General features: G+C 44.3%; 1 protein-coding gene across 3 annotated transcripts in view; it reads right to left on the reverse strand.

Annotated features, from left to right (window-relative positions):
* PKHD1 (PKHD1 ciliary IPT domain containing fibrocystin/polyductin) overlaps nucleotides 1-20,954 on the reverse strand; it is a 245,536-nt gene that overhangs the window by 215,423 nt on the left and 9,159 nt on the right. Inside the window, exons 1-11 of one of the 3 annotated variants that reach the window (XM_083495102.1) lie at nucleotides 20,068-20,159; nucleotides 18,356-18,455; nucleotides 11,735-11,792; nucleotides 10,911-10,989; nucleotides 10,363-10,437; nucleotides 8,051-8,115; nucleotides 7,265-7,304; nucleotides 4,358-4,428; nucleotides 3,474-3,575; nucleotides 3,186-3,281; nucleotides 2,784-2,922 (exon numbers count right to left, since the gene is read on the reverse strand). In XM_083495102.1, the coding sequence (XP_083351228.1) occupies nucleotides 2,784-2,922; nucleotides 3,186-3,281; nucleotides 3,474-3,575; nucleotides 4,358-4,428; nucleotides 7,265-7,304; nucleotides 8,051-8,115; nucleotides 10,363-10,437; nucleotides 10,911-10,989; nucleotides 11,735-11,792; nucleotides 18,356-18,455; nucleotides 20,068-20,120 (878 nt within the window). In that variant the 5' untranslated portion in view covers nucleotides 20,121-20,159. Of the gene's footprint in view, nucleotides 1-2,783; nucleotides 2,923-3,185; nucleotides 3,282-3,473; nucleotides 3,576-4,357; nucleotides 4,429-7,264; nucleotides 7,305-8,050; nucleotides 8,116-10,362; nucleotides 10,438-10,910; nucleotides 10,990-11,734; nucleotides 11,793-17,501; nucleotides 17,599-18,355; nucleotides 18,456-20,067; nucleotides 20,160-20,954 lie in introns of those variants that run through there. The other 2 variants (XM_083495101.1, XM_083495103.1) reach the window with 2 other exon arrangements.

Here is a 20,954-nt window from a genome sequence, read left to right on the forward strand (position 1 = left end):
GCACCTTTCCAATATACAGTGGTGCCCCGCAAAACGAATGCCTCGCAAGACGGAAAACCCGCTAGACGAAAGGGTTTTCCGTTTTTGAGCTGCTTCGTAAGACGATTTTCCCTATGGGCTTGCTTTGCAAGACAAAAACGTCTTGCAAGTGTTCCGATTTTTTTTCGCTTTCCCCCCCCTTTTTCTAAGCTGCTAAGCCGCTAATAGCCTTTTAGCCGCTAATCCGCTAAGCCTTTAATAGCCGCTAAACCGCTAATAGCCGCTAAACCGCTAATAGCGCTAATCCGCTAATAGGGTTGCTTCGCAAGACGAAAAAACCGCTAGACGAAGAGGCTCGCGGAACGGATTAATTTCGTCTTGCAAGGCACCGCTGTACAGTGGTACCTCTGGTTAGGTACTTACCGTATTTTTTGCTCCATAACACTCACTTTTTTCCTCCTAGAAAGTAAGGGGAAATGTCTGTGTGTGTTATGAAGCGAATGCCTATGGGTGGCGGGGGGGATCTGCTGCAGTCGTGAGCAGAGGATCCATGGTTCCCCTTCCTTACCTCCTCCGTGGCTCGCTTTGAAACAGCAAAGCGGGAGAAGAGCCCCTTAGTGGGGAGGAGAGAGGGACAGAGAGCCTGGTTACAAAGCACGGATCCACATGAATCCTCAGGATTTTTGCACTGGGTCACCCCAAATTCACCATCAGATCACATAGCATGTCCATGGCTACAGCTTCCACCCAAAAAATCACGCACCCACTGTTGCCTGGGGCCGCAGTGGTGCAAAAACGTGGTTACAAAGCATGGATCCACATGGATCCTCAGGATTTTTGCTTTGGGCTACCCCAAACTCACCGTCAGATCGTATGTCTGTGGCCACAGCATGAACCACAAAAATCATACATCCACTGTTTTGTTTAGAATTTTTTTTTCTTGTTTTCCTCCTCTAAAAACTATGTGCGTGTTATGGTCTGGTGCGTGTTATAGAGCGAAAAATACGGTAATTCGTTCTGGAGGTCCGTTCTTAACCTGAAACTGTTCTTAACCTGAAGCACCACTTTAGCTAATGGGGCCTCCTGCTGCTGCCGTGCCGCCGCCACACAATTTATGTTCTCATCCTGAAGCAAAGTTCTTAACCCGAGGTACTATTTCTGGGTTAGTGGAGTCTGAAACCTTAAGCGTTTGTAACCCAAGGTACCACTGTATGTTGTCATTCTATTGGGTAAACGTTTGGATAGGATATTAAAGACCTTTGGGGAGATTTTGCCATTTCTTCCATAAAGTGCATTTCTCTTTTCCCACAACATTTGTCAGCTGTATGTTTTCTCTGTTCTAAATATTCAAATACAATGAACATCTATGGAATCCCATATTCTGTGCACATGGTCTGTGAAGATTCTGCAGCTGAGCCAATTCTGCCTGGGTCATGTGCTATGTCAATAAATGCTAAGGAAAGATGCTCACATTTTATGGTTTTATATCGTGATTTTATTCTGTGAACCGCCCTCAGATCCCCAGGTATAGGGCGGTATATAAATTCTAATAATAATAATAATAATAATTGCCATTGTGATTCCCTAACTCCCTAGTACTGTAGGAATGAAACCACCTAGGAGGGACGAGAATTACACCAATATAATTGGGATACTTGGTTGCAGGTATTTTTCCCAGTCAATAAAGACAGACACTGGGTTCTCTGAGGAAGGTCAGATTTATTTATCTGCACGGGGGCTACAGTAGAATCATAGAGTTGGAAGAGACCACAAGGGCCATCGAGTCCAACCGAGTAGGATCTCTCCCAGAGGCTGAGCCCCTCCTTTTTCTCTGAAGTTGCCTTTTATAGTATGCGGCAAACAACTTCTTACAGGCTTACTCAAGCAGGCAAAAAAAGCAGAACTTTACTCATGCAGCCAAGAGAAACAGAACCTCTTTTAGCTTCCCACCCCTCCTGTCCTGTTTGCCCCAAACTGCTAACATGTGCAGATTTCTTGCCCAACCTGCGAACCTGCAAGTTTAAAAACAGACACCAGTTAGCTCATCCCTTGTGACTGACTTTCTGACCGTCTAGCATAGACAGCTTACTCAGCACTCCTGCTAATTCTGGAGCGGGGAGTGTTGAGATAATCTCAATTTGGACCTTCTATCAACTTCTCCCCCCTTCCCCCCAGTAGTCAGTACCTTCTAGATAGTTTCAGTACTCAAATGTTACCAGAGTGTACTGGGTCCATGGGGAAGTAGCAACGTCCCACCTGAGTAAGACTAGGCTTTAAGCTTTCATTCAGCCAGCCAGTATGGAGGTGCTTATGAAAATGCAGGAAATTTGACTATCAACTGCTCACCTATCAATCCAGACTCACGTGAAACTTTGCATGATCAATACTTAGGCTGTGCACACACTCCTTCTCTCTATGTATCCAGCGCACTCCCACCTCTGGTTTGGGAACCGATGTGCTGTGCACATGGCATTATCCACAAACCCATATCTATCCTGTGGTTTCTTGTGAAATATTGCTTTATATACCTTTCCCCCAAAACCAGCTTCAATCCAAACTGAGAAAAAGAACAATTTAGCTGTGTTTAACATGGTAATGTGTTCAGGGAAAGGGGCCTCTCTCTAACCAAGAAATTTCAGGGCCCTCAAATTAATCTCCATGTTCTTTAGAGGAAGCCATGACAGTTAAGCTGCATGTAGCATTCCTTGTGGATTGTAAATAGATCCCAAGTTCCTGTAAAAAGAACACCACTAAAATAGTGTGAATTGTAGTACACACCAGAGTCCTTAAAGATCACTGATTACCTGAAGGTCTGTTGCCTCCCAAACTGGAAATCTAATGGAGAACTGGCATTAGGGACAAACTGCCAGCGGTACCCAGGAGCAGCTTCAGTAAAATCTGTGTCTGATCCATCCCAAACCTCAAAAAGAAGCCCTCTGTTTCCTGAGAAATTGGGGGACAAGAACTTTATCATCTGCAATGAATGAGTTAATGCATCACAACACAAATGGACATCACAACAACAGCAGGTGCTGGCTAAGGGGGCAGAGGGTTGATTTTGCAAGTGAACAAATGATCTAGAATGCTACAAATCCATGGCTTTGATAATTTAACTGTGTTAATACAATTAATATGAAGCTAATGCTGAAACATCAAACCAATTGTGAGGGAAGCTACCACTTGGACGCGCCACAATAAAAGTGCACCTGGTTTAGGGCCATTGAGTCTTCTGTGCACACCAACGGCTCCAGTTGTACAGATGATCTTTCGTGGAATAACATGCTTAATTTGGCAGGGACTGCCTGGAGGGTGGGAAGAGAAACATGAATGAGAAGGATATCGCTTCAGAGCAAAATGCCAGTCCAAGCTTCTTAAAGGATCACCAGCACGGATGTACCTACCACATGCTTCAAAGGAAATGAACACATGTTGTGGTAAACCTCCAGAGAAATTCACATTTCCAGAACCATGAAGACTGATTTCAACATTATTACCTGCAACTGTGACCTGCACAGGTGTATCAAAGAAGTCTCCTGTGATGGTGAGATCGGTTCCACCACCCAGGCTCCCTGCAGCTGGAGACACTGAAAATATTTCTGCAGAGGAAGTGAAATAATTGAAATTTAGTTCCGTTTAGATGTAGGTTAGCTAAAATAAAATAGCACAACCACGTACTGGTTTTATATCACATAGACTCTGTCTTGCACCAAAACCCCAATCCATGCTCAAAAGAAATTATTCACATTGGACACATTTGTTCTGAGCTGCAGGTTCTGGGAGCTTTGCAAAATTCAAACTAACTGGGAAAGGAGTAAAGTGAATAAAAGAATAATGGTTTGGGCTGCAGGACAATGGTGATCAGGTTTAAAATCTCAATATAAAAATTAATCCCCCTTTCTCCAGCAGATACAAACACACACAAGCACACAGTGTTTTAATCATAACACAAACCCCCAGTTTCAGGCTCTACAAAAGGTTTGCGCTCTCCTTCTCCTCTCTTCTTCTCCAGCAGGAGGGAAATCTAACTTTTGCTTTCATTTTCAGCTAATCACAGAACTGTGGTTAGTGCTAAATGCAGTTAGGGCACAGATGGGCAACCATTTTTCAGCTGAAAGACCAATTTTCTCAGGGATAATCTGTCAGGAGCGGCATACCAGCAACAGGGGAAGGGAGATCTGGAGTAAAAACTGGGTAGGAGGCCCAGAACCAAAAATGAGCAAGGACAGAGTCGAGAGTGAGTGAAGCTACCCCTGTCTCCCCTGCTTCTTCTGTTTCATTATCCTTTTCTACACAAATAATTACAGCAGATTTGTAGACTGAACAGCAAGTGGGATTAATTCCAGAATCCTCTTCAATGAAAGACTGCAGGGCAATATACCTGAGAATGTCTGGTACAGGAAAAGGTCCTGTTTTGCGTTGATAAGCCACGCATCCTTGTTCACCACTGACCTGCAACACAAAAGTGAGTGAGTGAACAGCAACACTAATACAGAAGGAAATTAAGACTGGAATATGTAAGATATTCCAATGCAGAGTGAAAAAAGTACCGTATTTTTTGCACCATAACACTCACTTTTTTCCTCCTAGAAAGTAAGGGGAAATATCTGTGCGTGGTATGGAGCGAATGCCTGCGGGTGGCGAGGGGGGGGGGATCTGCTGCAGTCATGAGCAGAGGATCCATGGTTCCCTTTCCTTCCCTCCTCTGTGGTTACAAAGCATGGATCCACATGGATCCTCAGGATTTTTGCATTGGGCTACTCCAAACTCACTGTCAATTCACATGTCTGTGGCCACAGCATGAACCACAAAAATCATATATCCACTTTTTTCGTTTAGAATATTTTTTTTCTTGTTTTCCTCCTCTAAAAACTACGTGCGTGGTCTGGTGCGTGTTATAGAGCGAAAAATACGGTAAATGTGTGCAGAACTGCAATAAGCTAGTTGTTTGGGGAAGGCGCGTTCTCCATGAATGAGAGCAGGTGTTGCGGTGTGGGCCTCCGGGTCAGCCCTATTTGTTGCCAGGCAGGTTAATGGTTGTTGCCTGGTACTTTGATTGGATAACCGGGTTGCTGGGACAAACTGTATGTTGCAAATTGGGTGGGTGGGACCATAGTCTTTAAATACTGGGGCACTCTGGTTTCTCTTTTTCTTTTGCAGAGTGCATTGGATCACCCGCCCGCCCACCCTCTTTTCCGGTTGACCTTGCTCTGCCTGTCATAGGGTCGTCTGCCTTGGTGCAGGGGCCTAGTAGGAATTTTGCCATTTGGCTGATTGGCTGTGCCATTTGGTTTATGCCTACTACTTAGCAATTCGTCACAACTTGTAAGGTTGCGGTTAGGCATTGGTTATAAAATGCTGGTGGTGGAGGGGTCAGGATAGGCTGTGCCTGCCCCTCCTATTGTGCTGAAGGGAATTCTGTTAGAGGAATCCTGGGGCTCACCACGATTTCGTCCAATCCCTGTCATGGGACCAGGGCCGGCAAGCCTTGGGGAGCTGCTGGGGTGAGCGGCGTGGATCCGACGCTTAGCTCAAATGATCCCCAATTTTGACTTTCCCTTCTACTGGCTTCCGATCGGACCTCGGTATGTCAGTTCTGTCCCAGGCGGGGGGACAGATAGTCATAACCAATGTCTAAACAACCACTCACTGATTTTGTATTTTAATAAAGTTGTGGCCAAAATAGTGCCCAAAAACCAAAACTAAAATGACGTGTTATGTGTGAAATTATTTGAGGGGTGGCCTGGGGACCCACACACGCAACGCTTTCATCACTCACCCCATATGTCATGGGAATCTGCTGCATTATGGACCTCCAGAGGGCGAACTTGGTTATTCATTCATTCACTCATGAATTGCTTCCCGTGAAATATCCTGAAGCTATTTAACAATAAGAGCATCAACGCTAGACTATATATAACACTGAGGCAAAAATCTCCCCTTTGAAGGATTTTTGGAAAAGGTCTTCCATAGGTGACAAAAAGGCAATTGTGGCAGTGTCTACATGATACGAAATGGGAGGTTATGTGCCACCACACTATAAGTCCAATTCCTACATCCTATGGAACGGACTTCCTGATGAGATAGAATCTGCTGGAAGATCAACTAGGTGAGACTTGTCTTTAAGCTTACACTGCTAAAATTGAGCTTATACTCAATGTATGTGTTAAAATAATTTGTTCTCCTTGCTCCCCCTTCCAAAAATTGATCTTGCTGAAACTCCAGATGAAAAATAAAATAGTGGATTTCTGTCTTGGTATGGTTCCGGAATCCACCAAGCTGAAACCAACTAGAAAGGGGCAAGCCACCTGTGGCTCATGTTAAGACTGGCTCATACACAAGCTGAGCGATTCCCACCACGACTGAGCCATCCCCACCACACACACACAGAGAAAGAGAAAGAGAGAGATCAGAACGTAGCATCCCAACCATATACAGATGGCAATTTCATGCAGCCACAACACGGGACTCACCTGGCCATGCAAAATCAGTGACAACCCAGGGATCAGGAAAATGCAGGACACCATTGACACCATTTCTGGCTTTCAAAGGCTACTCTCACAAGTCCAGGGGAAAAAAACCTCCCACCTGTGCACAGCTAGCTCTTTGCAGTGAGGGAGATTGAGGCATTAAATTATATTTGGCTGCTGAAGACTTTGCAGCCAAGCCCTGCACAGCCCAATGTGTCCCCTGGAAGGGATACCCCTGAACTTCAAAAGGCATCTTTGCAGCCAGAGGCTGGCTACAGCTTTGAAAGACGTTGGTGCAAGTTTTCAAAGACAGGTGACCGTTTGCCTCCTACCAGCTGATTTTAGAATTTTAGCATCTTCAAATCTTCCTGTTGAAATGAATGGATACACTGTTTTCCAGGGATTCCAGTGGGAAGATTTAATGACATTGAACCTCCTCAAACGTCTCATAGGGGAGAAGCACCAGTCCACCCGTGGAAAAGAAACTCTTGTCCCACCTCCTCAGTGATGAATTGTTAGTTCTCCTCCACTTGCCATTCGGGGGCTGGGTGGGAAAAGCCAGGTACAATTTGGGACTTTCTAATGCTCATTTCTACCTTGAGGTGAGCATCAACAAGCTCTCAAAGCATATTTTCAGACCCAAATGCAGGAAACATCACTGACACCTTGAAGGCCAACTTCTGAATACAACTACTTTCCAAAGCAGAAGGTATACGTGCATTTAAATAGTATTTATATGAAAAAGAAGGCATTCAGAAACACAACATAACTATAAAATTAGCCAATTTTTTAAAAAAACAAACTTATCCCTTACTTACTTTCCTTTGTTAAACACTGTAAAGCTAACATTATGTGACCCTGTAAGAAGAGAAAAAGCACACATCTCAGTGCTGGAATGTGAATCATTTCATGTACATACAGAGTTAACTAACGTGCCTCACTTGCTCTGAAATGCCCATGTCTTTTGCACCCAGTTCAAAACCATCATCAGACATCTGACAAGCTGCTGTTTCTTCTCCATTCCCCCCCCCAAACCACACCTCATGCTTCTTGGGAGGAATAACTCTTGCTAGGAGTGCCTGTTCTCTATGGCTTCAGCAAGGCATTCACTGTGATACACTTGTTGCTTACAGTTGGTGTTATGTACTGAAGTTCTCACCCTGGGCCAGCAGGGGGATATTGTAGATAGTTATGCAAATAAGGGATCTAAAGTGACATTCAGTGATTGGATAGTTTTAGAAAATTGTTACAGTTACATTGTACTGGAGCTCTATATAAGCAGGCTGACTGAACCCTTCAGTTCAGTTCTGTTGTGGCCTGTGAATAAACAAGAGCTGTTTGAAGAATCGCTGTGTCATTTGATATGTTCACCCACAACTTAACAGTTGGTCTATCATGGTTGCCAAAAGTGTGAGCTGGGGAAAAATGTCCCAAGTAGCAAGAACAAAGAGAAAAGGAATCTGTAAGCAGCTTTCCCCTTTTCGAAAAGAGAACGGCCATATGGCCCATACCCCCAACAGTAGCCTTTTTTATGTTAGCCCTCTTGATTTTTATGTTACTGAATAAAATCAAGATTGCATGTTATTTCCCTGCTTTCCACTGACCAATATGGTTCCCTTCCACTCGGCATGCTACAGTTCCCAGACCGTGATCGACTTGAATGGGATATCTGCAAACAAAGGAAAATAAAATACAATGAACCATGAAGATGCAATAGAGGCAAAGGAAAGGAGATAGAACGTATTATGTGAAGCTGAGCTGAGTACTGTTCATTCACTTCAAAGACAGCAAAGGACTGGATGTGTTCTGCCACATCCAAACCCATCACATCAAATGCTCAGCAAGTGATGTCTGAGCATCCACTGAGAAATTTAGTTTTTATCTGCCCTGTTAATTTTGTGTCCCACTCTCCAATTTGTGTTCTCATTTGTCCCCATGCAGTGGTAATAGGATATCGAGAAACAAATACTATTTTGTGAATGAATGTACATTCCTTAGGTTCTAAAGGCCACAGCATATTTTCGATTTTTAGTGCTACCCATCAAAATGCTTAAAATATAAGCATGAAAATGTAGTCTAGGGACACAACGTAGCTTCAGCACATGAAGTCTGACAACAAATATTGATTCGCCTGCTTTAAACCTAATAAAGACAACAACTGGGAGAACTATCTGTCCATTTTTTGTGTGTTTTAGAAGCATTTGCAGCAGCTCAGGAACTGGGCTTCTAACGAAGAACTGAGATTACCGCATCTCAGACTTGGATCATCCACCCATGAAATTGGGAGGGGTGGAAATCACCTTGAATAGGGACAGTGAGCCCAAATATGGGCACTGAATCAGCTCTAAGTTATTCTGCCAGAGGGCATGACTAGAAAAAGCTTTTAAATTGTATAATAAAGTTAATACTGGACCTGATTTCTTTTGTTTTAAAGCCAGAAAAGTCACAGCCTAGCCTTGGAACTTTTAAATAATGATTCATTAAAATACCTAACAGGCCAGCTTCACTGGCTTCCTGTTTCAGAACAGAGGTCTTTACATCAAAAAGCAGCAGGAGAGGGCTTGATCGATTGACCTCATTGTGTTTTAATTATTGCATGATGCGATACCACTAACAACCTCACTCCTCTCAAGGACATCCATATACTCAGATACCACAACCAAAGCAGAGTTCACAGGAACCGTCATTCAGAACCCAAACCATGCTTTGAGTTTCTAACTGCACAGCTAAACAATGATTTCGACTTCCTAATCTGCTTTCATTTTCTACCTTCTCGGTGGTCTATTCTGGAGGCAACTGCAACCATGGCGTGTTGATTCAGACACCACCACAAGACAGCAAAAACCAGAGTTAAAGGTAAAGGGACCCCTGACCATTAGGTCCAGTCGTGACCAACTCTGGGGTTGCGGTGCTCATCTCGCTTTATTGGCCAAGGGAGCTGGCGTACAGCTTCCGGGTCATGTGGCCAGCATGACTAAGCCGCTTCTGGCAAACCAGAGCAGCGCACGGAAACGTCGTTTACCTTCCCACCGGAGCGGTACCTATTTATCTACTTGCACTTTGATGTGCTTTCAAACTGCTAGGTTGGCAGGAGCAAGGACCCAGCAACGGGAGCTCACCCCGTCATGGGGATTCAAACCGCTGACCTTCTGATCGGCAAGTCCTAGGCTCTGTGGTTTAACCCACAGCGCCACCCTGTGACACTAATCCAACACTAAAAATTGTGACAGCAAGGACCCCTTCTAAACCAAGGATAGGCACTTCTCCATTTAGTTAGGCATTCAGTACTTCCCCGGCTGCCATGCTCTTGCATCCACACCTTTGTAAGGCAGGAAGATGGGAGCAGAACAACTTGGCCCCTCCCATGTGACCTCCTTGGTCCCACACGTGAGACTTTATTGTCCCCCTTGGACACAGGCTGCCCCACCAAGCCCAGGGGCTACCAGCTGCCACAGACTGGCTGGTATTCTTGCTGTCACCATGGCAGCAGCAGAAAAGAAAAGAAAAATACTGTGTGGCCACAATGAATGGCTGCATGGGAAGAGCATGAGTCAGGTAGTGAGGGCCCTTAACTATGGTGCTGGTCTTGCACACATATAAGCAAGCACTCACACACATATTTAAATGAAGGTACATGTGAGAAAATGAAGGGTGAATGCACAAAAAGGGTATCACACACAAAAATTTGCATCCATGAATTCAGACAGAAAACTGCTTGTATATAGAAATAATCATTTGGACCAATTTTGTAGCTGAGGGTAGGGATAGAAGGACAGAAATTATATTTCATTGGCATCAAAACTATTAGTGTGCCTTCCCTAATTTATAGGAGCCTCAAATATGCTGCACCATTATAAGCTTTGTGAATTCTCACAGCAAAAAAGCATTGCAATCAAAGCTGTGAGGAGCAACTTACATGCTGTGCATCTGCTTATTGGCAAGGGAACAAATGGTTATCCATCCATCTCTTTCTGCCTCGAGGATAACAGGGCTGGGGCAGAGAGAGGGAAGAAGCAATGTTAGTTCAAGGCAACCCATAATAATGCAAGTCCACAATACATTTCTCTCCCCCATGCACAGTAACAATCCAAATGTATTATTTAATTATAGCCAGGGTTGGGAGAGGGGCAAGCTTTGGAAATCTTTCGTAATATGGCAACCCCAAATGGATCTTCTCAATTTTGGGTCTTCTCAATTTTGAGCTTCCTTGGCTCAGTGCCCTGTGCAGAGGATCCATTCACACCACCCTACATCCAACACTGGTTGGGGTGCGGGGCCTGTGGGGCTGCTCATGTTCTTGGAGTGCATCTCCCACCATGGCTGACTGTTGGCCATTCTGGCTGGGGCTGAGCGTGTTAGAGTCCAGCAACTGGAGAACCACAGTTCCCCATCCTGGAAATGCAAAGGGAATAACCCTATATCGAGTTGCACAGAGGAACTGAAGGAAGCAATAAACACACTTACCCATCAATAAAATCTGTGTTAAAACTGTAGGCATCAAATTCTTGGGCCAGGATAAGACCGTAGACTTGCATTACATTTCCTAACAGGATAAAGATGGGGGTGGGGGAATTATTCAAAAGGCAAAATGAAAATCTGTGTAGAGGAAGACGGGGAGTTGGGTTTTACTGCCTTGATTTCTTCAGTGCAGTAGAAGATGCCCTCTGTAAGTATTATAAATCTAAAAATTATAAGCAAGAATCATAAAGAATAATACATAGATAACAAATTCTCCATGGCTGGTGTTAAGAGGAGTCAAAACTGTACTATTTTTATGTGGTATTTGTTAATATTAAAACAAAAGAGGTCAGCATTATCCTGTATCTTATTTCAGGTCAGTATTATAACATTATATATAATTTTAAAGTTAACTCGGGGTTGCAGCATTATAATATTAACCTAAACTGCTTCTTAATATTATTGCCTTAATTGCTGTAATGAGCCTAAGTAATGTTAATGACTTCGAAATAGCTTGGAGACACAATTCAGGATATAGCATGTAGGCTTATGCGCATTTAAAAAATCATGGGGATCAGAAGGTCAGAAAATCGTAATAATAGCCTGAAATAAGATACAGGAAAACACTGTTCATTGTTCTTTCTGGTATCTGCCATATTCCCTTATCTTATGCTCCTTTTTGTGTATAGGACTCATCAGCCCAGGAATGTAGACCCAAAGAGAAGGAAAACTCTTAAAAGTTCTTGACAAGTAAATCATAAATAAGTTGTTTTCCCCATCAATTGTATAAATAAAGACATACGGTCTCCACGTTAAGGTCCATCCTTTACCTGGGACTCCATAAGGGGGGTCCACACGATAGACCACAGGAGTGTGTGCAACAGAGAACTGTTAAGAAAAGAATATATATTATATTACATTGCCTTTCACAAAACTATTGTTTCTTTCACAGTTTTGGAGAGAGAGACATCAGTGTACTCTTGCCATGTAGTGAGAAAACTCTACTTATGTTGATGGTTGTCTGTCCTCTGCCATTTTTGCAGAAGGGCAGAAAAATCACAGAATAAAGTATTATGCCAGGGGTCATAGAATCATAGAGTTGGAAGAGACCACAAGGGCCATCGAGTCCAACCCCCTGCCAAGCAGGAAACACCATCAGAGCACTCCTGACATATGGTTGTCAAGCCTCTGCTTAAAGACCTCCAAACAAGGAGACTCCACCACACTCCTTGGCAGCAAATTCCACTGTCGAACAGCTCTTACTGTCAGGAAGTTCTTCCTAATGTTTAGGTGGAATCTTCTTTCTTGTAGTTTGGATCCATTGCTCCGTGTCCGCTTCTCTGGAGCAGCAGAAAACAACCTTTCTCCCTCCTCTATGTGACATCCTTTTATATATTTGAACATGGCTATCATATCACCCCTTAACCTCCTCTTCTCCAGGCTAAACATGCCCAGCTCCCTTAGCCATTCCTCATAAGGCATCGTTTCCAGGCCTTTGACCATTTTGGTTGCCCTCCTCTGGACACATTCCAGTTTGTCAGTGTCCTTCTTGAACTGTGGTGCCCAGAACTGGACACAGTACTCCAGGTGAGGTCTGACTGGGCCAGTCCACTGTCCCTCAGACCTTGTGTGGGGCTGGACTATATTTTGAAGAGGAAAGGAAAGAAAGAACTCCTATGCCCCACAAATAACCCAGATATACATTTTAAATAAAAGGACACATTCTACTCATGTAAAAACACGCTGATTCCTGGACTGTCCACAGGCCGGAATTAGAAGGCGACTGGGTCTGATCCGGGCCCCGGGCCCTAGGTTGCCTACCCATGAGCCAGACCAGAGTCTGGGGCCTTTCTCTGATTGGCTACCAAGGCAGCCAGCTGGTGAGGGGTGGAGCCTGATTTGATACCCTAAGACAGGCTTCCTCAACCTCGGCCCTCCAGATGTTTTGAGACTACAATTCCCATCATCCCTGACCGCTGGTCCTGCTAGCTAGGGATCATGGGAGTTGTAGGCCAAAAACATCTGGAGGGCCGAGGTTGAGGAAGCCTGCCTTAAAGAATTCTGTAAAATACTCTACAATCCTAACATTTTTTCAGGCTGCTTTTTCAGTCCCACATCGCTTAGACATTAGATCTTTTTCTAGTTTTGAATATTTTGAATGAATTTTTGGTTAGTGAATAAAATCCTGTCTCTTTCCCAAACCTAACTTCATCCAGTCACTTTGCATTCTGATACTTACTGGCATTAAAAGCAATTCAAATATTCTCACCTTTCTCAAATATCCAATATATTCATATCCTGTTTTTCAATTATCTATGATCCAAAATTATAATAAATTATTCTTGGAATATGTATCAGTGACCTGTTTGTTAAATGTTATAATTGACATTCATTCCCACAAATCCTCTGGGAAGAAGCCAGTGAAGGAGCCATGGCTCGACCAGAACACATTTCGGCTTTTAATTGCCCCTCCTCTTTGCCTTCTCAGAAACCTGACATTTTTTTGCCAGCTGGATTATAGACAATTTCCTCTCCACAAACCCAGTAGTCACTTTTAGTGTATATTACTGATACCATTAGCAATACGGCCTTTCTGTGGTGTGGAGAATGGTAAAATTATTTTGGAAGGCCACTTGTAATTGGAGCCTTAATTTACCTCTAATATCCGTAACTGCATTCAGTTCATTTTCAGGCTTTCTTTTATAACAATTTTTATTGAGAGTTTCTTTTATAACAATTTTTATTGAGAGTTTCTTTTATAACAATTTTTATTGAGAGTTTTCAACATAAGATACAATAAAAACCCAACTAATCTAAAATAAAAAAGAAAGAAAAGAATAATAGAAAACAAAGGAAGAATGAAAAAAAACCAATGTGTATATATAATATTAAGCCCTCTATCACTATACCTTGATCCTTATTCCACACACAGAAGACTGAACACTCCCAGCTCCAACCTTCCCCCTCAGCCTCACACCCCGAGAAAACATCTCTGGCCTGCCTCTCCTGCAGGTTCCTTCATCCCCTGTCCATCACCCATCCTCATCCATTCCAAATACAAATGGCATTTAATATTTAGCATTTTTATTATTTTTGTTCCTAAAGTTAACCTGCAAAGATACTGGAAAGATTGATGTTTATCAGTGGTGTATAAAAAATGCTGTTTGTAGCTGAATAGCGTAGCTGATGATTTCAGAAATTAATCACTGGATTAAATGGTGGCGCTGTGGGTAAAACCTCAGCGCCTAGGACTTGCCGATCATCAGGTCGGTGGTTAGAATCCCCGCAGCGGGGTGCACTCCCGTTGCTCGGTTCCAGCGCCTGCCAACCTAGCAGTTCGAAAGCACATCAAAGTGCAAGTAGATAAATAGGTACCGCTTTATAGCGGGAAGGTAAACTGCGTTTCCGTGTGCTGCGCTGGCTCACCAGATGCAGCTTGTCATGCTGGCCACGTGACCCGGAAGTGTCTTACTCCTAGGTAAGGGTGCAGGGGGCTATAGTGTTTCATCTAGGCAGCCAGGGCTCCTCCGGATGACAAAATCTTTTTGCACCAGATCAGTGAGGACAACTTGCTTTTAAAAATTCTCCCATATATACAGAACTCCCTGTGTGCCATTTGGACTGTATCTGCAGGTTTCCTCCTCTGTGTCAAATCACTGGGGTCAAGTAAGTGTTGCTTACTTTTTATAATGGAAGATGAATCTTCCTCAGGAGGTTCTGGACTCTCCTTCCGTGGAGGCTTCTAAACAGAGGTTGGGTGGCCATCTGTCATGGATGCTTTAGCGAAGTTTCCTACATAGCTGGGGTTTGCACTAGGAGGATGATTCTACGTTTTGCTGCTTCAGCAATATTTCATTGTGTTCCTATGGTTTTATGTAATTGTAGTTTGCATAATTTATAAAAATTATAAATAAAACTTATTCTATTTACTAAGAAAACATTTCTACCAGTAGGACGGGAGGGGGCATAGGCGTAGCCAGGATTTTTGTTAAGGGGGGCAGAATTTGCATTGATTTTGATTCTACGTTTTGCTGCTTCAGCAATATTTCATTGTGTTCCTATGATTTTATGTAATTGTAGTTTGCATAATTTATAAAAATTATAAATAGGACGGGAGGGGGCATAGGCGTAGCCAGGATTTTGTTAAGGGGGGCAGAATTTGCATTGATTTTTATTTGGGGGGGCAGCTGTCCCCTGCCTCCCTTGGCTATGCCCATGAGGGGGCACAGGAAGGAAACAAGGTCGGAAACGGGCCGTGGTCAGAATAAGGTAGGGAAAGACTGGTTTAAAACGCACACTTGTTGGTGAAACAAACCAACTTCATGGATTTAAGAAGGTTTGCTGTGAAACTGACCGGAGTTTGTTTTATAGCTTGATCTCTGGTTCATTCACCACACTAAACAGAGATTCTGTGAAAGCTACAGGTTTCACAAGAGGAAGAGTGGCAGAGAGAGAGAATGAGACTGAAGTTTCATTTTGGTTCACTGCAACTCATGCACATAGCGCTAAACCCGGGGTCTGCAACCCGCGGCTCCGGAGCCGCATGTCGCTCTTTTACACCTTTGCTGCGGCTCCGGGGCGGATACTAGCGAGGGGAGGAGGCGCATTGTGCGCCCCGACACTCCCCACTGTGGTGGGCGCTGTACTGGCTGTGACGTCGCATGGGGGCGGTGCGCGCGTTAGTCACGCACCGTCCCGACGTCACCTTCCCGCCCGCTGTCAGATCGCGGCTCCGGAGATATATTTGTTTTAAATGTCGCAATGGTTTTGCGGCTCCCAGTTTTTTCCCCCTTCGGAAACGGGTCCAAGTGGCTCTTTTTGTCTTAAAGGTTGCAGAACCCTGCGCTAAACCATAGTTGGTGGCATCTCTACACTGACAACATGAAAGCAATGGCTTGTGGACTCTCACTCCTTGGAGGTTTTTAAGCAGAAGTTGGATGGCCCTCTGCCATGGTCGCTTTAGCCGAGATTCCTGCATTTCAGGGGGTTGGACTAGATGACCCCTGGGTCCCTTCCAGCTCTAGAAATCTATGGTTCTAGATACAAAGGGATGCACACAATCAGTAGCGAGATCAGGGATTCTTTACAAATCAGAATGGAAAAGCAGGCTTTCCATAAGCTTCCATGATCTAGCACAACAGAACTGCCTTCCTTTACAGACTCTGCCTCTTGCACTTCTCCCGCTAAGAGGAAGGTGAAGCAATCGGAATACTTAATGAATCTTCTCCTCTTCATGCTGATCATCAGAGGGATGAGGTCAGCCTCTGACTGCGCCACTGGGCACAAGCTGTGGGGAAGCAGAGGAGGAAGCGCAAGGAGAGGAAGGCAGTGGCCGCCAGCTGCTTGGAATACCTTCCGCAGGTTTCTCCAAACCTGTCACAGCCAGCAGCTGTCTACGTTTTTACAACTACCACAGAGAGAGAAAATTAATTTTTAATGCGCATGGCTCACAGGTTCTCGTGCCCCCAAACAAAGAGGCAGTGTGTGTTTTATTTCGCTTGGAATGTGTCTCATTAACTGCATCCCCTGGTGGTTTTTCATCAGCTCTCTAAGCTAGCTGAACTCCCAAACAGCACCTGAGCTTTAATGTGCAATTTGCTGAAACATGGGACTCCTCATGCTCGATGCTGCAGAAAACCCTTGGTTGCACTTGTACACAACATGGTAAAAGTTCTGGCTCATTGGCGAGCAGAGACAGCTGAGTGAGCTCAGTGAGCAAAAGGCAAGCTTATTCTCTATTCCCAAACCACACATATCTCACCAACCTTAGTGCCATTCCATGCTGATGTTGCAGTGACAGAAAGCTCATATGCACAGCCAGTTTACCAAATATTCTTCCACACAGCACTACCGCAAGTACAGAGAAATCTTCATTAGCTCTGGGCAGGATGACCCACAGAGAACATAGAGACAAGCAAACTGCTCTTGTCCCAGGGAACTGAGATCATTTGTATCAGCTTAGCAAGCAGGGGCAATTTTATAAGTTCAGATATGTAGTAAGACTGGTTGCCTGTTTCAGTTTGATGAAACCACAAGAGATGGGTGCTCTGGGCATCTTTGACTGGTCTTACGAATGTTGTGGTTGTGCCATGGCAAATGCTCAGAAGTGTATGCTCCTGAAAATAAGTCCCGGCTGTCACCAAGCCTGCATGTGGCCCTGATCACATGTTACACGCTAACAAACATATCAAGATGGAGGAGTATCAAAAAGATACTTTTGTTCTCACTGGGGCTAAATGAATTGTCAAGTAAAGCCACTTCCTCATAAGGAGGAGGTGGGGCTGTGGGCTTCACGGCCCCTCCACGTGCGTGGGAGTTGGAGGGCCAGCCCCGTGCAATTGGGGGATTCCCAGCTGCGTCATCCCCTAGTGGGCCAATCGGGTTAGTCCGGGGGTGTGGCCTGCCCCATAAAGGCAGGACACAGCCAGGGATCTCCCTCTTTGTCCGCCCACCAGCTGCTCCGGTTTTCCCACCCTCCTGCCCTCTGAGGTTTTCTTTCTTTGACCTTGCTATGGACCTTGGTTGGTCGCCATTGAGGGGCCTGGTAGGAATTTTCCCACTTGGCAAATTGGCACCAACCACTTGGTTTTCACCTACCTCGTAGCAAATCGTCACAACTTTCTGAGTATTGGCCATTAGGCATTGGAATAGTTCTGTAGATGGAAAGAGGGGAGGTAGCGCCATCACCTGCCCCACATATTGAAGGGTAGTCTGTTACAGGATTCCAGGGGGCGTGGCCCTGCCCGAAACCTAGGGAGGTTGGGGCCTAAGGCATGACCCCTATCGGTGACCCCATGGGAGCTCTGAGTTGAAGTGCATCAGCAGAACTCCCCCTACTGGTGGTTAACCCTTCCCGGACTTCAAGCAGATGGGCTGGAGTCAGATATAGTCGGTTAGGTCCCATGCCTAAGCCAATACTGCTCATCACCTATAACCAATTAATTTGTGGCCTTTTTTAGCCCATTAACCTTAATAATTTTGTCATGTGTCATTATTTCTACCTGGGGGGGGGGGGTCAGGAACAAGAAGAGTGTGATTGCATAGGCTGTATGAGAATGAACTGGGTACAGATTGAGCATTTGCCTCCTCCTGCACCCTTTATTCCTTCCAGTCCATGAGAACAAGTTCCACTCCTATTCACAAGGTTATATCCAGTGTATGCCAAGGTTTTCTTCCTCTGCCGTGCTTGCCAATGCCTCATGCCTTGCACCATCACTTGTACTACAAAGCTTAGGCAGTCAACGAGTTAAAGGGCGTGTTCAATGTGCCATTGAGCCTGGGCACCTCATAAATACAAGGATGAGCTGGGCTAAGGCTCAGAGCTAGCTCTAAATGTCTAAATTCTACCCTGCATTAAAATCATTATTTCTAACAATGTATTAATGGCCCATGTCCTATGGCCTGGCTACTGGATTGTTCCTAATCACGCGTCCATCCCCTTGAATACATACCTGAAATGTGCAGTTGTCACAATGCAACTCCTTCGTGTTGTTGACAATTTGCCCATTCAGAGTGAACTGGAGTTGGTAAAGTCCTCCCCACTGCGAAGCCCTTCAATGGAAATAATAAGAGCAAAGGAGTCCACCTTACTAAAATGTAAAGCTTAATATTGAATCTGAAGAAAGAAACGAGGCAGCCATGATTTCTCCCACCCAGTTCCCACCCATCTTGTCATTAACTCCCCTGCGTCTTCTGTAGGAGAAAAACACACACACAAAACGGGTTCAGAAGAGCAGAGAAGGAAGGCCTTGGAGGAGAAGACCATGGAGAAGAAAACATGGCTGCCTCATCTCCAGGGTGCTTCACTGATATAATATAGTCTGTGGGGAGAACCTAGGAAAGCTAATAGAGCCTGATCCTCTGTTGGGGGGGGCGAGGGTGGCAGGAGGGGATTGCAGAAAAGGACTAGGTCTGTTACGGCAACTTCTGTTTTATGCTATCTGAGAACCAGGACTTTCTAAACTTAAATAAAGTTCAGTTAACTCCACCACCACCACTTTGCAAATTCAGGTGGTGATATAGGGTTTCCACCTTTTTTTCTAGAAATAGGGCTGTGTCTTTCACAGTTAACGGCATGTAGTCACTGAACGGGTAAAGCTTTTCCTCAACAGATGTAGAGTAACATGAAAATCTTCACCTTCTGGATTGCTGCTCATTATGTGACTTTTAAAAGAAAAACTGCTCTCCCAGAAAAACAGTGGTGTGATATTTTTACTGGAGGGTTGGGGGTGGGGAGTGGGGAAGAATAGCACAGGAGACAGCTGCAAATTGCCACCCAAGTGCAGCAGGTCAAAGTTTTAACTTAGTAATAATTATCCAGAAACCCAGTCTTTAAACTTAAGCTTTTTTCTCTCTTTCTCTTCAGGGCACAGGTATGTGCCACACTTGTTAATCATTGTCGTTAACATTTTAAATTCTGATTTCCTGCTTGGCACTTGGTGAAATCCTTGTTATGGTCTGGAATATAAACTAACGCTGCTTTTCTAATAACTTTTCTCATCCACATACACTTTTCCTATTAAAGTCACTGTCTGATAAAAATTAATAAATTCACAACCAAGGCATAAAGGGGGGGGAACATGACTCTTGTTGGTGTATCTTTTCTAATATTACAGCTACACTAGGGTGTCAAGCATTTTGAAGATCTAAATAGACTTGAAATGTTCTTTACACGGAAAGACGGAAAGACAATGACTTTTGCTTAATTAAAAACTGAGAGGTAATGAAGTATTTGTTAATGAGCTGGTGCTTCAAGCAAAGGCTGGTGCCAAGAGGCCTGCAATAAGCCCTGAAGAACAAGTTTATTCAGGACTTTTTGAGTAAAAAATGAAATGCTGAAACTCTTATCTTAATATGCTAAGGGTGTCAGCAAAAAATGGCAGCAAAAAAAGAAGAGGTGCTGATATCAGTGAGTATGGTCACACAAAAAAGCACTGAGGTTTTATAGATATAGACAGACAGACAGATATTCTATCCTTGAAACATGCCCATGGTAGCTGACAAGTATAGATATATAGAAAATTAACAGTGCAACCCTATGGTATATCTTCAGAAGGACTGCAACTGAAAATAATTTAAAACGGAGAAACATTGCATAAAAAGAAAAAAAACAATCAAGAAATGGAGTTAAAGCATAACAAAAGAGCAGGAAAAATGTTAACACCATAGCAAGACCATCCAGGGTTGCCATATTTTGAAGAGCAAAAAAGAGGACATTTGCAGACTTCTACTTGGAACTATGGATCACTATGACGACTCTACCCATGAAAAAGAGGGTGTGCCCTGGAAAAAGAGGACATATGGCAAGTAATCCTGCAGGTCCTATAATATGTCTGTCCTTATTGATGTCAGTCTAGCTCTAGTGGTGTAGTTTTCTGTTTTTATGGTGAATTTTTATTGTTTTTATCCTCTACAAGTTGTTGGGGTTTTTTTTACGTTTATATGTACAGAGCTTAGAAATTCTGAAAAGCATGCTGTAAATAAATATAGAAAAAATAAAACCCTGGGCAAGGACTTCTGCACGCACAATGGGGCCTTCTCCCCTCCCCCCTCCTTGCTGCCTCAAATTGGGGGCTGTCGGGGGCTGTCAGGAGAACCCCCAGAGCAGCATGCAGTGGGGGGAGGGGTCATTCTGTCTGGGAAGCCACAATGCTTGCCCTGATGGAGCAGTTGCCTCAGGACAATGTTTACTTTCTCTTCATGCTTTGAGAATGTCCCAGTTTGAATCGTCGGTGGCACGTTAAAGGGGGCAGGAGGCAGTGGATGAGGACATTCCCTGCTTGAGAACCTGCCTCCGTGTTGGGTTTGGATCCCTTCCTCCATGTAGGAGACTCGTTGCTTGTTGCAATAAGATACACTTCCTGAATTGATGTTCATTAGTAAGGTTGAAGCATGTAAGGAATGACCACTCCCCGCTTAAAACGGGGGGCGCCCTTTGCATGGACGCGCGCAGCCCCTGGATCTGGAGCGGCTCCAACAGCATAGGCTTGGTTTGCCTTCCCTCAGGTGGGATACCTGGAGGTCTCCGCCTACCTCAGTCAGTTGTCCAAT

This window comes from Podarcis liolepis (assembly GCF_965112155.1).
Source record: "Podarcis liolepis genome assembly, chromosome: 3".
NCBI classification, from domain to species: Eukaryota; Metazoa; Chordata; class Lepidosauria; order Squamata; family Lacertidae; genus Podarcis; species Podarcis liolepis.